General features: G+C 40.9%; 1 protein-coding gene across 1 annotated transcript in view; it reads left to right on the top strand.

Moving 5' to 3' along the window:
* Positions 1-14680: 14680 nt before the first annotated feature.
* LRRK2 (leucine rich repeat kinase 2) overlaps positions 14681-16671 on the top strand; it is a 117067-nt gene continuing 115076 nt past the window's right edge. The window contains exons 1-2 of the mRNA XM_044982338.1: positions 14681-15279; positions 15386-15471. Of these exons, the coding sequence (XP_044838273.1) occupies positions 14976-15279; positions 15386-15471 (390 nt within the window). The 5' untranslated portion in view covers positions 14681-14975. The remainder of the gene's footprint in view (positions 15280-15385; positions 15472-16671) is intronic.

Below are 16671 nucleotides of genomic sequence, written 5' to 3'. Positions count from 1 at the left end.
TACTCCATCACTGCTACAAACTAAGAACTTTGCCATTACTGTATGTAATTGATTCCATTTAACCAATTCTAGCTCTCATCTATATCTTTTTCCTTTTATGAATAAACCTTTAGATTTTAGTTTCTAAAGGATTGACAACAGCATGAGTTGTGGGTAAGATCTGATTTGTATTTTGACCTGGGCCTGGGGCTTGATTCTTTGGGATCGAGAGAACTTTTTTCTTTTTTTGGGGGGTGTTGGTTTTCATAACCATTCATCCCCAGGACGAGTGGCACTGGTGGTGATACTGGGAAACTGGAGTGTCTAACGGAATTGCTTGTGTGACTTGTGGTTAGCCAGTGGGGTGAGACCGAAGTCCTCTTTGTCTGGCTGGTTTGATTTGCCTTAAGGGTGGAAAAACCCCAGCATTGGGCTGTAACTGCCCTGGTTTTAGCGATTTGCCCTGAATTGGCACTCTCAGTTGGGTCCCGCCAGAACCGCATCGTCACACCCAGGCCCCCTGAATCCTCTTGGCGGCCCTGAGTGGGAGTCCCGGGGGGCCTGTCAGGGGCAGGGATGTGGATAGGGGTCAGGAGGGCAGTCAAGGGACTGGGAGCAGGGGGGGTTGGATAAGAGAGTGGGATCCCAGGGGCAGTTAGGGGTCGGGGGTCCTGGAAGGGGGTGGTCAGGGGACGAGGAGCAGAGGGCGGTTTGATAGGGGGTGAGATTCCTGGGGGGGGCTGTCAGGGGTTGGGGGTGTGGATAGGGGTCGGGGCAGTTGGGACAGGGAGCAGGGGGTTGGATGGGGGCGGGGGTCCCAGGAGGGGGCAGTTGGGGGACAAGGAGTGGGAGGGTTGGATGGCTTGGAGGTTCTGAGGGGGACAGGAAGTGGGAGGGGGTGGATAGGTGACCAGGGCCAGGCTGTTTGGGGAGACACAGCCTTCCCTACCTGGCCCTCCATACAGTTGCACAACCCTGATATGGCCCTCGGGCCAAAAAGTTTGCCCACCCCTGATCTATGGCATTAGCTTGTATACAAGCAAAAACATGGACTAGTCATGTGGTAAAAGACATTATAAAGGGATGGAATGAATTAGTGGGATCATGCCTTTAGAAATAAGAAGTGAAATGTGGAAGCATGCCACTATTTCTGAGTAAAAGTTGCATTCTTGGTGGAAAATGGCAAACTTTATTGATAATGTACAATTAAATCAAATTACTGCCTATATAGTGATGATGTCTGATGCTCAGATACAATGGATATCCTCTATTGTAACATTAGGATTAAATTATAATAATAGTGTAATACAAATAGTGGAACATAAATTGTGGGCCATGAAACAAACTTCTGTATGGAAGACTGTAGAACTTGAAACCTGTATGGAAGAACATGGTATTAGATATGTTTGCAATCATGATGCTATACAACCAGAAAGAGCCACTTTACGGCTTCACATTTAGCCAGTCGTTCACAAGATACTGCTTTCTGGCCTGAAAGAAATGATAGGGGGCCAAGAAGCACATTAAAATGATGTAAAACTTTCCTGAATACTGATGGTGTTGCTTTTTGGGGGTAGAGACTAAAAGACAGTTGGAGCATTTGGTTGCTGGTTTCTGCTGTTGCTCCAACTGAAGCATGATGCCAAATCCCTGGATTGCACAAACATAGGTTTTCTGACAAGTCAAATGTATGGGTGGTTCAGGGCCACCATCCGTTTGAAGGATTCCAACATGGAAGTCTGCATCATTATTTGGGCATCATGTTCCCTTAGGAGACACTACAAGCAGGGCCAATAAGAGGGGGGGCCAGGAGGGCCATTTGGCTTGGGCCTCAAGCTCAAAGGGGGCCTCAAATTTAGACACTTTTTAATTTTTTGGCATTTGCTAAGTTTTGCAACTTGTTTTTATGCACATCCCTATTGGACCAAAATGTGACACACACTCTGTTTAGAGCTGCAAATTTAAGCAAATAAGAGATGTGATTTGGTAAAAGACATAATTTTTTGTTAACTGATATAGATTTTGTCATATTAAAGAGTTAAAAATGTTCATAAATATTAATAAAAATATATCAGATCTGATGGCACAAGATGAATGTGTCCTCTCAGATCAGCTGCTTATATAAACAAACCACTACTAGTGGCTGGTGATGGATCAAGTGCATGTTGAAAGATAGAGAATTGTTACGTTTTAGTGTCTTTATAGTTTTACGTCTAGTTGACTAAAGAATAATTTATGTGTGAGAATCCCTCATTATTATCTTCATACGGTGGCTAAAAGAGGTGACCGGTTGGTTGGTTGAGCCCTAGCTTGGTAGCTTGGTCATCATCATAGGCTTTTGTAGTCTATAGGCCCAGCTTCAAGGTGAAAATGTGTGAGGACAATCTTGTACCGTGAGTTTCGTGAGGACACACATTTGAAATTTTTGGACATTATCCCTCTGTCTGTATCCCTGTCTGTGTTTACTATATCAATGTCATCCCTTTGTCTTCATCTCAGCCTGTTATATTATACCTTGTGTGCTTGAGTTTTGATTCAGTGATAAGGATAATAACCTGTCTGACTGTTTCATTTTGTGTTCTTAATTAGTATTCCTTCGTTTAAGTTTTTCCACATTTGTGTACCATTCACCATTTGTGTACATGTTTACAGTAGAAGATTTCAAGTGTGGATAGGATGGAGCATCAACAGAGGTTGGAGGAAGTTGAAAGACCGAATACCATCACATGAGAGTTCAACATCACACAAAGAAAACTATGTTGCATGGAAATCAGCCAGTAGGGCAGCATCAGCTAAAAGTTCAGTTGAGAATTTACTCTAGACTAAACTCTCTACAGAAACTAATAACTGGAAAAAATTTCTTGAGCACATCCTGAATGTCATCCTTTTTCTTTCTGAGCGGGGTGCGGAGATATAGGAAGAAGGGGACACACATCAGGGCCCAAATGGGGCTCTGGGTGATCACTACTTCCCACCACCCAACACAGATGTAATGAGGTTAAGTGGTGTCCGTATAAAGAAATGAAAACTACTGATTATTCCTCAAGAAAGGCTTTTAATGACTTACAGCTATAAATGCAACACAGAAGACAAAAACAAGTACAAGTAAACTTTTACTACTATTTTTAATACTGCAGCATTAATATAATCTGAGATCAAATTATCCCAACACTATCATTCTTAATACTATAGTGTCAGTACAACTTGAGATCAAAACAGCTCGAGCAACCCAGACTTCTTTACTCTGTTACCTTATTTTGCATGCAACCAGACTTTTTTACTTTAAAACCTTACCCTATCGAGAATATATCACCTTCTAGTCGACCGCTCTTTGCATTGGCCAGGTGCAGATAGTCGGTGCAGTTCAGGTTTCCTCGGTTCAGGGGGTGCGGGTCAGACTGATCAAAGAGAATAACTTCTTAGACCAAGACACACACACACACACGCCCCTGAGGTTCTACACATTTAATCTTATCTGCCCATCGTGTTTTGAAGCAGGTCAACCAATCAGGTTAGGCCAAATCCAGTGTTGTCGCTTTGGCTGTATAATTCATGCTTACTTATTTTCTTATAGCCAATTATTGTTTTAGTTTATAAGTTATGCTCAAGGAGATAGCTTATTTCTATATAGCCCACTGTCTCGATTGTGGTTTTCCTTAGTTCTCTAGATAACTTACCTCTAAATGGGCTATTGGCTTGATTGTGGATAAGGTTATCTTGATGACCTATGCCTAAAGGCCTAGCTCATCAAACCCACATAGGAATCTGTTTTTTGGCTGCAGTGTCTCTTAATCACAAGTTCCAAAGGTGGTTTCAATAAGCTGTACCTGGGGGCATGACCTATTATACCATATAGGAGTCAACATAAAATGGTGTCTGGTTGTAGGCGTCTTTTGACCACGAGTTGCAGCTTAATTTTGCAAAGCTTGGTTGTTGTTTTTTTTGTTTGTTTGTTTTAAAGATTATTTTGCAAAGCTTACTCTATAAAGCTTCTGGAAGTTTTAAGCCTAACACTGACAATTCTGTTGTTCATTTTAGGCTTGACAACATTTCTTGCTCAAATTAATCACATCCCCCCGAGGCCTAAACTTCCGGCTTAGCAACAACAACATTTATTTGTATATCCTGCTATAACAGGGGGCAAATAACGAATACAGGCAAACATTTAAACTCCAACAATAAGAATGGTAAGACAAACTACCAATCCTAAAAGAATTTGTGGACCCCATTCCTCTACAATATGTAGTAATCTTTTAGGAATGCCAATTACCTGGTGAGCTGTTTCTTTAATATCCTGCTTGATTGAGCAGACAAATTTACCTATTCCTTCTAACCATGGAATTATTATTCCGTCCTCCGATTGAGCAGAAGGAGGAATTACCAAGGTTAACTCCTGATACCGCTCCTGTGAGACATTGAGAAGTATAGAAATAACATTGCCTAGTTGAGTTATTGCTAGGTCAATTTCAGAAAACTTTTGAACAATTTTTTTTTAATTTAGCCCGAATGAAAATGGTAACAGTAAGACCGATTGACACAAGCAATACTTTCAGTTGGTCGAAATACAACTGACTGGCTGTGTATAGAGCAGATGGTGGATAACAATAAGAATGAGGTTTTTGTAAATGTTTGGAATACCTACACACCTATTTTCCACCAATGCTTCTTCAGAATATGTGTTATTGATTAAGGATTTTCTAAGGTGGAGCCATTCCTCGCGCATCATACACTGTACTTGAGCTGTCTTTTAATATTTACAGGGCCACAGATGGCTCCAAATAAAGGCCCCTTCTCGATAAGCCTCTTCCCAAGCAGAAACATTTTTACAAGGGTTTGACTTATTAACAGCAACAGACAAAACCAGTTCAATACTTTGAAAAAGAAGAGTCTGCCCACGAAGGCTATCCTGAAGCTCCTGATTCTGAAGGGCATCCTCCTCCCATTGCTGGCGATTTATTTTGTTTTGCTGCTGGACTATTGCTTGAAGACTACGTTGATTTCGATCATAGTTAGGTAATGATAGACCGGTTCTGCAGCCGAGGTTTTTCAATAAAGGTTAAGTTGACAGCCATTACTGGACACCAAGGATTGCTGGCATTGTAAACAGTTCCATTGAATGTACACCCAGGAAAGGATGCATTCACGGGAGTGAAAAGAGTACCATTTCCCACGCACAAATCAGCCGCCACTGATTTTAGGACTGCAGACATGCAAATGAAGAAGAGCCACATTCCTGTAACAAACAAAAGAAACACAAGGTGGCTCACTGTTCTGTTTCAGTGGCCCGAGGGGTTATCCAGGCATGATTAGCACTAATACTACCACTTTCTGTAGAAATTAGGTATGTGAATGGATGGGACAATATTTCTGCTATTTTTCCCTCCATAGGCTCACGTATTTGAGGCAATAGAAGCCAAACCAAAATAGAAGCCAAAGTTGTCTGATCCTTTTTGTATAAAGGCTTCCATAGTTCAGATTCAACAAGTGGCTTCCACTGATAAGTAAATTGCCATTTTTCAGAATTTATTCCTCGAGAACAGAAAATAATTTATTCTCCCACCCTTTCCAGTCACCCTGCTCATTTTTTAATTTAGGCTTAAGATTCTGGATTTTTCTTTCCACTACCCCATTATTTTGTTAGTGATAAGACTGGTGTCAAGTGGGAACTATCAACTGACCCGAACACCAACATTCCCATTCTCAACTGTTTTGAGGGGGACCACCATCAGTAGAAATGATACCAGGAGGACCCCAGACTATTATTAACTCCTCACAACATTTAATGATAGTCGATGGATTAGTCTGTAGTCTATGAGTCCTTATGGAGGCGCATTTTAGGCAATTGTATCCAATTGCTCCTTTATGCTGTGGTGTGCCATCGATCCATAACCACACTTTTTCTGTGTTATATTCTGGGACACACCATTGTTTTTGTAGGAACTGGTGATTATTTTGAATCCATTGTACCGGCAGTGGACAAAACTGGGCTTTTAAGGCCGATGCCATTTTTATAATGGCTTCAGGCATGTCTTGATGCATCCAGTGAAACTCTGCACCTACCGCAAATGGATCATATAAAAACACAGACCAAATGAACAGATTTTCTGCAAACCTTTGGAGGATGGGATCGATTTGATTAAGAACAGTTAATGTTTTATCTGTGGAGGACTGTACATACTGATAAGGATGAAAGGTGCCACTGGTAAAGGAAGAGTGATTTCCTTGTTTAAATTTTACCCACCAATGCTCATGACCAGTATTTACATAAACATCCACCCTCTTAGAGACATCTAGATAGGTAAGAGGGGGGTCCTTAAAGAAATTGGCGTTCCATTTTTGCCAAATTGTCTGTATTAGCGACCCATTAGGATTTTTTCCCCTACTTAAAACGTATGTCTGTTTGAAAAAAGTATTCCAGGAGGAAGACCAAAGACTAGTTTGGACTGCTAACCCAGCAGCCCTTTGGAAATCCTTTAAGGAACGAATAGAATTAAATTCAGCTATTGCTTTCATTACATCTGAATTTAAGGTGACATCTATGGCACCCCATATCCATCCCAAGAATGTTTGCCCAAGAGCGGGTTCTTTTTACCTTCTTCTGTTTGATTTCCCAGCCTTGGGCAGTAAGGTGCTGCAGCAGAGCATTTAAGACTATATTGCAACCCTTTTGGGTGGAATCAAAGACCAATTGTTGTATAGACATTCATTTTCATTTGAGATGCATTACTAATATTTTATACTAAATGTAATGCTTAATGGCCAAAATAAATGCTTACAATCTTCCATTGAAAGGTATATTGCTCTCCCTTGCTGAACACTTTGTTTCAACAAAGGAGTCATTAACGTAATTTTAACCAGCTTTTTAGAGTTTTTTTTTTGTGTGATAACAACTTCATTCTTATTAACTGTTTAGAAGCACAAACTTTAACAACCATTGCTTTTTATTAACATAACATAACACTGTTGAAATTATTTGGTTAGCTTTATGCATAAATTGTTATTTTTAAATTCTTCTTGCTCAAATTAATCACACGGGGATTGGCTTTCTTTGGTTCCAGTCAATGTATTGGTGATCGTGCAAATGGAAACTTTCTAGGCATAGTTGAGCTCCTCAGCAAATATAACCTACTTTTATCAGAGCATGTTAAACATGTTTGAGAAACGCAAGAGAGTCAAAAGTGCTTGCAAGTCCATTATCTCTTCACATGCATACAAAACGAGTTTATTGAGCGATGTGGGTCATTTGTGCAAACAACAATTCTTGATGAGATTCGAAATGCCAAGTATTTTTCAATCATTGTTGATGCCACTCCAGATTGTTCTCCCAAGGAACAGACTACCATGGTTATTCGATAAGTTAAGCTTGTAGACAACTCAAAATTTTCAATTGAAGAAAGGTTTATTTTGTTTGATAATTTTACGAGAAAAACTGGAAAAGAAATTGCTGCTCGAGTACTAGCAATTCTAGAAGGTTTTAAGTCAGATTTTCAAGTCTGCACTGGTCAAGCCTATGATAATGGATCTAATATGGCTGGGAAGTACAAAGGTGTACAAGCAGTTCTGCTTGAATGTAATTCAAACTGTATTTTCTCCAGCTGTGGAAACCATACTCTAAACCTTTTGGCGTTGACTGTGCTGAATCATGCAAGGAGGCAATTACTTACTTTGGAACTGTTCAGCAAATGTACAATCTCTTCAGTAGCAGTCCACAAAGCTGGGAGATTCTGAAGCAATATCTTCCTGTTTCACTGCATGGGATGTCCAAAATTAGATGGTCTGCATGGATTGATGGCTTTCAACCAGTTGCACAGCATTTGAATTGAGTTAGAAAGGCTTTAAATGAGCTTGAATCTCTCAATCTCACTGCACAGGCTCGAACTGAACTTCAGTCTATTCAGAAGCACATGTCCAAATTTGAATGCATTCTGATATCATCTTTGTGGGTGAAGCTACTTACAATGATCCACCAAACTAATCTGGTAATTGAAGCACGCAATGCTACACTTGATGTTGAGAGGGATAACATTGAAAGTCTGATCAATTACATTCAACAGATTCATGAACAATGGGATGTGATCCTGACAGAGTCCAAATTAGTAGCACAGAATATTGGTATTCCATCTGAGTTCTCCACCAATTGCAACCTACCTACTGAATCCGATTCCAAGGAGCATTATAGAGTCAGTGTCTTCCTTGTCATCACTGACTCTATTCAATCAGGTCTTATACGTCGATTTGAGTCCCTGCGACTAATTTGTACCCTTTTTGGGTTTCTTTGGCAGTTCAACAGACTGAGTAATGAAGATCAACTTTCTGCAGCTGAACAATTTCAGCAACAGTACAACAAAGAAATCTCAAGAGATCTCAGTGACGAGGTCATCTTCCTCAAATAAATATATGCAATGAACTTTAAATTGGATTGCAAGCCAAAGGAATTGCTTCAAGAACTACTCAAACTTGGACTTTTTGGGGTGTTTCCTAATATCACAATTGCATTGCATATTTTTGTCAGTTTGCCTGCATCAGTGGATTCAAGTGAATGCACCTTCAACGTGTTGAAGCAGGTAAAGAACTATCACCATTCAACAATGGGACAAGAGTATTTGAATGTGCTTGCCATGCTTAATATCAACTGTGACATTGCACAAAAGCTAAATTTTTCCTCAATAATTAGTGCATTTGCACAAAAAAAAGGCTAGAAAAGCATTTGTTTAATGTGCCTTGTGTGGTCGCGGCACAGCACTGGGAGAGCTCTAAATATACCACCTCAACGAGGGGCATAGCTCCCAGCACTGGGAGCATGGTCTGTAGCGCTGGGGCACTGTTTATACTGGTGCTTTACAGCGCTGCAACTTGCTGTGCTCAGAGGGGTGTTTTTTCACCTCCCTGAGCGAGAAAGTTGCAGCACTGTTAATTGCCAGTGTAGACAAGCTAGCTCAAGTGGAATAACTCGAGCTAACTGTTGCAGTAATGTTCCTCTGCAAAAGACTAAAATAATTTAGATGTAGTATTCTTCTTTCAGGAATTAAAAACAAAACAAAAACCATCAAATAGTTTACAATTTTGTACTGCCTAAATCGTAAATACAACTTTCAGAGGATTTGGGTATTGAACAGATAGCATAGATGATTTTCCTTATATTCTCCTTATTTCTATCTTCTGAAATTTTAGATATCTTCAAGTCTTGTTTTTTTTTCTTAATTGGGTACATCACTCATAATCCTTGCAACTTGTTCAACAGAATATTGAACGATGAGCAAATGCTTGTGGGGGAAAAAGTCAAAAGCTATTGGAATAAGAGTGACAAGTTTCATTGTGCTCAGTATTTTCTGAAGTTAAAAATACAAGTTTTCAGGTAAGTAAAATAGATAATCTATAGCTGGACTGAAATACTGTGACTTCAATATTCTCTGAAGAGACTAGACTATACACACACAAATATATACGTTTTGTTTGTATATACAGTATTTCTTTTTGTATGAAATTTAGGGTTTTTTTATTATTACAATTGTCTTGCTACATCATTTTCCATTTTTGAAAACCTTTTCTTATATCTGCACTTGCTTGCTGAAATCATAAGAATTTTGAAAATTGCACTGGTGTTCAAAATAAAAAAAAACAACATTTTAAAATGCAGAAAAAATACAATTTGATCGGACCAGAACTTTTTGAAAATTAGTTTAATATATTTTCAAAAAGATTTTAACATAGCACCTATGAAAAGTTATTTAATAAAAGTTGTCCATACTTTTGAGGCCTGATCCTGCAGTCCTGAGGCAGGAAAATTTATTTAATAAAAGTTATCCATACTTTTGAGGCCTGATCCTGCAGTCCTGAGGCAGGCAAAGTCCTATTGTTGCCTGGCTGTGTGAATGAGCTCAGTCAAAGATATTGTTTGCATAAAATCCTATGTAACTATTGCAAGATCAGACACTTAACTAATGATATTTTTATTTTTTCTCTTTGTTCAGTTGTAATGATTTGTTATACGTGTTATTTATAAATAGTGAATTGCTTCGTTACCAGAGAGAAATACTTTCTTACTCAAACTTTAATCATTAGTTTACATGTTTATTCTTATCTGCTGCTTGCCAGTTTCAGTAAATTTGATTTACATGCTATATCCACGAAGGAATTTTCCTTTGCCAGGAATAACACAAAATTGGAGGAAAAGATGAGGAATATTTGCTCCTGTAGGAGAAAAACAGAGTTCTCACTCTCTGATTGGGTGCAGCAAGTCAGATACTTTATTATCTCTAGCAATTGCATGGAGGGAGAGAGATAAACAGGTCTCTCTCCAGATAAACAATTACAGAAAGCATTGATACCTTTTGTTACATACAATAATGAGCAACAGCTGCATTTTGTTTATACCTAGGTCATCTTGATATCTTATTTTTCTCACTTCTATTTAGACTATAGTCTACATTCCATACTTTATCTAACACAAGGTTGGAACAACTTTTCACACAGTTCTTTCCCACTCGCCTCACACAATCCTCACTTCTACAAGTCTCGTGATATTAGGGTTACAGCTAGCCTGACTCTTGCTCACAGAGGGGACTGTTTGCATTGAAATCCCCTTCAAATCCCTGTCAGTGCTTGCTCTACTTCCACACTCCTAAATTTCCTATTGCAGAATTATATACAGAAGCTTCTGAGGATAGACAAAGCCCATGGAGCCAGGATGTATAGCACACATTCTATTCAAGTAAGTCATTTCATGCTAAATATGATAGCATCTCCCGCTTATACACAGCATTTACAAATTAAAATGTGTGCTGCAAACAAGGTTTAACAGTGTATCTCTTTAAAGACAGCTTAGTAGGACAACACTTTAAGAATATATTTTAAAAACATATGCTTTTAATATACATCTCTACCCCGATATAACACTGTCCTCAGGAACCAAAAAAATCTTACCGTGTTATAGTTGAAACCGCGTTATATCGAACTTGCTTTGATCCGCCAGAGCGCTCAGCCCCGCCCCCCTGGAGCGCTTCTTTACCGTGTTATAGCCGAATTCGTGTTATATCAGGTCGCGTTACATTGGGGTAGAGGTGTATCTGCACAACGTGCAAGCTATTTCCCTGTCACATAATTTTTTAAGTTCTTAAAGTATTTTGCCTTTTGTCCAAGTAGCATTGTCAAATATAGTATAATATTTGCACTAATGAAAGAGGTCTATGGGAAAATCTTAAGACTGTAGATAATCAGAATGTAAATAATGTACATTTTCAAAGAAATTACAGGGGCTCGCTTTACCTAGAAGTCTCAAGACTGCTAGCTACTATACTTGTAGACCTTCTTCTCTAGGTGATCTGTGTTGGATTTTTCACTGCATTTTGCAGAATTCTTAATTGCTGCTACCAAGTACACTTCCATGAGGCATTACTACAATTAGACAAGTGCAAGTAAAATGTTTTGGTGCACTATGGCTGTTGTGTATCAAAAATTGGAATGTTTGTGATCTCCCCTTAAGTACCAAATTTATAATGTCATCCCAGTTATATTCACTGACATTCCAATTTTATCTCCACTGCACTTGTGTGTTTCTACACCGGCAATAGAGCAAGGAACTCTGGCATAGCAAGGTGCGGCTAGAAGCAAACTCTGAGTGTACTGCACAGAGCTGAAAGGACCAAATGCTGAACAATGCTCAGAACTTCATTACTTCTCCACACAGAGGAGATTGTGTAGGATGATAAAGTACAAAGAGCAGATTTAATGAAAAGGTGTCATCTTGTGCTTTTTTAACATTGCAACCCATGCCACAATTTCTTATCAGCCTCACACAGGTTAAACAATAGGATTGACAAGGCTTAAATCTAACAAACCCCGTGTTTTAGTCCTAAAAAAAGAATAAATTCCCTCATCAGCATCCCCTAGAATCTTTGAGTAAGCATCAGAACCCTCTAAGAACCACTCCATCCATCCTAGCAAGGCACCATAAAAAAAAGTCTCTACAAGACTGTTAAAGTCTTTTGTACCTCATAAAAAGAAAGCAGGCCAATTTTACCAAAACTCAACCAGTTTGAAATAGAAGTAAATGCTGATTCTGCCCAGAGAAGAGCTACAAAGTATGAAGATATTCAGATAGTCATATGTTTCCAAATGACTACTTATAATGAATCATTAATTTTTAACTCTAAAAAGAAAGAATGTCTTCAATAATTACATGAGAACCATCTAGTATTTTTTTCAATAATTTTTTCAAAATTCAGTATGCAATGTAATTCAGTAATGATCTCATTGATTAGCTAGATGACAAGCTTTTCCCATAAAAAAGTTAAAATTAGCTTATGGCGGCTACACACATGAACACTAAAATCCCATTACAATGCCCTTATAATCAACCTTCAAAAAGGAAAGAGTACCATCCACAGCAGGATTCAATTTAGGGTTAGATAGTTACGTGAATAGGTTAAGTAAAGATGTGCAATTTATACTAGTTAGGATAAGCATTTGAGGAGATATAAAACCTCATGCTTGATATTAGTCTTCCCAAAGGTGGAATTACCAACATTACAATTTATGGCATATTTTAAACTTTCCTCTGAAGTCTCTGATGCTAGCTGCTGTCAGACAGTCAGGAATCCAAGAATCCAGCCCCATTCCTTAAAAAATAGTGTTTGAACTATTAATTCTGCAGAAAGAAAACTGTATTAGATGTGCTGATTGATATGTATCTACTTATATTCAAACTACTTTGTTATTATGGGAGTTAGCACTAGTTCAAATGAGAAAGCATTCAACTAGTTTCTAATGAATCAGTGTTTCATCAGACTGACACAGATTCATATAATCTTTTTAGTGCTTGAAGTTTTAGCTTGTTTCCCTTCATGTCACAAATGCAGTTATGGTTTTGTGGTCTATAATTAAGAAACCAAGACAAAAGTGTCTTTGTATACAAACGCTTAAAAATATGGCTTGATTCAGACAGCACTGCCCTACATTTTTAGGATCAAGTTGATACTAATAGGCCAAGGATAGTTTAGTCAACAAGCATTTGCAGTAACCAGTGATTTGTAGGTGTTTCAGAATGCTTGTGTCTTAAAAATGAAACATTTTTAAAAGAGGAGTTAAGCTGGTCTTTTCTTCATGTGTTTTCACATTAAGCACTGTGCATGTTTATCAGTAACAGGGCATTAGGATATAGTAAGCATGAAAGCTTCAAAGAACCCCACACTCCTAGTTGTTCCTTCAAAAAGGATAAGACATTCATCTTGTTTAACAGAGATAAACTTAATTGGTCTTAAAGTATTCATCTTCTCTTCCTTTAGTCGGCACAGTTTTGTATTGATCACATGTATTGGTCACAATTTACTTACTAAAAATGTGATCTGTAGTAACAGATCATAAACATCTAGAAGCAATTAAAAATGGTGAAAAACAGAACTGGTGACAGTACAAGGTTTCTTCTTGCAAAAGCAAAAGTGTGAAAGACGTGAGGCAAGAGAATACTTCCAAAATGAGACAATAGAGATTGGGGAAAACACAGAAAGCATACATCATGGTGTTCATGTTCAATCAGTGATCTGTTTTTATCTCCTATTTGCTTCACTTTCTCAAAACAGTTCATTTGTTAATTTTTAGTAAAATGTTAAGTCAGTGAAAGTATTCCTATTTTTTATTCTTACTGTTGCAAACTCCATTTTTAGAGGATTTTTTTAGTGATTATTGGCACCCGTTACAAGCATTCTGGAGAAGTGACAGACACATTAATGAATTTAAAGACAGATACACTAACAAGTTGGTTAATACATTGAAACTTTTACATTTTCTAGTTGTGTATATATGTCACAAGAACACATCACCACAGAGCTACATCAAGTTTACAAGTTTTAGATCATATTTCAGCTGGTTTACCAACTCCTTACTGAATTCATTATCACTCCTTACTGAATTCAGCAATTGTTTGGCTAAATTGACTTCTGATAACTGTATATAATCAAGTGAAGCATGTGTGGTGGGAAGATGAAAAGTCATTCAGAAAATCATTTGACATGAGATTTGATTCTAAATCTTAATTTAATACTTAAGATATTTGCAGTATGTTTTGATGCTTCTGAAACCTCTGTCACATCATTAATTGCTGGATGATGGCTACGGAGTTCGTTCACAGACTTGCCAGCCCTCAGTGAAAGGGAGGTGCTTTTTTATTTGAAGGCCCCCTCATTCTGGAGATGGATTTAGCTAATTGTTCAATTATTTAAAAACTCGCTTTTCAAAGGCCCGCCTTTCAAAGTATCAGACATGACTGCAGAGGACAGCTTGTACTTGGAAGATCAGAGGACTAGCCACACGTGGTGTATGTCCTAACTTTAGCAGCCGCTGGTTGGGCATTATGTGCCAACACCAGTCACTCTCTGAGAAGTAATCAGTGCCAAGGGCCCCTGCCCGTGGGATCGGCATAAATTGCCCAGGGCCCTCCCCCCATATCCGGAAAAAAACAGTTCAGTTGTAGCCCCTTATGAGGCACGTGGGGACCTTCGTGCTCAGCCTGACCCCTTAGGGGCAGCCCCCCCCCCCCGAGCCGTGTCCGGGTGACGCCCAGCTCGCTGCCGCCCCCCATGGCCCGTGCTGCGTCTGCGAGACCCATTCGCCCCGCCCCCCAACGAGCCCAGAAGGGGACGCCACAGCTGCAGCCCTCGCCTGCTTCCCGCCCAAAAACCCGAGACCCCAACCGCAGCAAAGCAACGACACGCGACACTTTCACCCGGGGGCGGCTCCCACTTTGAAGCCGAGAGGCACGAAGGGGCGGTCCTCCCAGAGCTCCCATTCGATTGGACGGCAGAGCGGTCAGCGGCTGAAAACTGATTGGCTGATTCTTCCCCTGACGAGCGAGTGTGTCGCCCTAAGGGTAGCTGGGCAGAACTACACCCCGCCCCCCTTTACCTCAAGCCGGGGCAGGGCCTCTCGGGTCTCGCCGCAGATTATGTCAGTGCTGCGGCGAAGGGGGCGGGGGGACGGAGGCGAGGCTCGAAAATAGCCCGATGCCCTCAGCGGCGGGGCTGAGCCGTGGGACAGACGCGGCAGCAGTTGCTACAGGCGCCGCCTCAGCAGCCCGAGGGGAAGGCGGGCGAGCTAGCGGGCAGCTCCCAGGCGCGCTACACGGGATGAGGAGGGGGCCAGCCATGGCCAGTCGCGGCAGCTGCCCCGAGGAGGACGAAGAGGAGCGGGAGGAAGCCGCCCTGAGGAAGCTGATCGTTCGCCTCACGAACGTGCAGGAGGGGAAGCAGCTGGCGAGCTTGCTGCAGACGCTGGAGGACCTGCTGGCCTTGGCCCACCGGCCCCGCGGTGAGGTTCCTGTCCGGGCGGGCCGGGCGCCCACTAGGGCTGCCCCGCTCTGCCCCGGCGAGTAACGGGCTCTTTCTCGCTTTTGTTTCCTCTCTCCTCCCCGCAGCGCCCAGGCTGTTCGCCGGCCGCAACGTCCACGTGCCCGTGTTGCTGGTGTTGGACTCCTACCTGCGAGTGGCCGCGGTGCAGCAGGTAAACGCCTGGGCTGCCTCCCCCCGTCCCCAGGTGGCCGCGGAGCAGAGCCTAACCCAGCCCCTTGGGGAGCGATGGGGCCGAGCCCCAGCCCCGGGCTCCCCGCAGCTGCGCAGGAAGTTTGGATTCAGAGCCAAACTTTTCGGCGGGTCCTGCTGTTCTAATGAGCCAAATCACCCCCCCCCCCCGCCAACGTTTGGGCAAGTCCAGCTGTGCAGTCTCCGTGCGAGACATAACAATCGGGGTGAAAGTGTAATTGATTAAGGAATAACGGACAGCGCTGGGAGCGCGGCTCCCAGCGCTGGCTCTTACCTGTACGGCGCTGGCTCTGGCAGCGCTGTAACGTCGCTACCCCTTTTGTGCCCACCCCCCATCCGCGACAGCGCTTTAAGCAGGGTCCTTAAAGCGCTGCCCCAGCAGTGCTTTAAAGTCAGCGTCAGGCCAGTACCAGCGGCCCCTTTTTACTTGTATGCAATACCGGACTAGACCGCCTTACTTTCACCGGTGGTAACCATACACAGCCTTTCCTACCGCAGGGGTAGTTACGCTTGTGTGAGAACAGCCATACAGCATTGTACAGCAATAGTCTCCTTGCAAATGCTTCTGCTAACAATATTGTCACTAGCAGGTTACATAAGATGAGACAATATTACAGTAAGAAGATAAATACAGCAAAACTATAGCTCCGGGGCCCCAAATGTTAGCAGTTCTGTACCGTCACCCCCAGATGTTCTAGTAAAGAAACACATTAAAGAGAGACAAACAAGTGGATTTAAAAATAAATAAGAATATACCATTTTAATCTGTGGAAGTCAGTTATCCATGTTGCTATATTTCTTCTGTGTCAAATTACTTCTTGGAAAATTTTAAGAAACAGATTATACTAGGTACCACTATTTTATACTAATAATATTACCAATATATTATACTGTTATCACGGACCACTGCTCTGGAATACTAATGATTTTTAATGGCTAAAGTTTGTTGTCACCTGTTGTTTGTGTATATGAATTATTTTCTCTTTCTAAATACTAAACCAAAATAAAGCAAACAAGTATATTTATAAATAATGTAAGTACTATAGCCTGCAGATTTCTAAATCCCATGTGGTGTCATGGTACAAATGTGATATAATGTTGGCTATATTCCAGTATTGTTCTTAAATATAGCAGGGTGTGTTAAGGAAGTGACATCTTACTT

Source organism: Mauremys mutica, chromosome 1 (assembly GCF_020497125.1).
Source record: "Mauremys mutica isolate MM-2020 ecotype Southern chromosome 1, ASM2049712v1, whole genome shotgun sequence".
Taxonomy (NCBI): domain Eukaryota; kingdom Metazoa; phylum Chordata; order Testudines; family Geoemydidae; genus Mauremys; species Mauremys mutica.
This window is presented reverse-complemented; position numbering and strand designations above follow the sequence as displayed.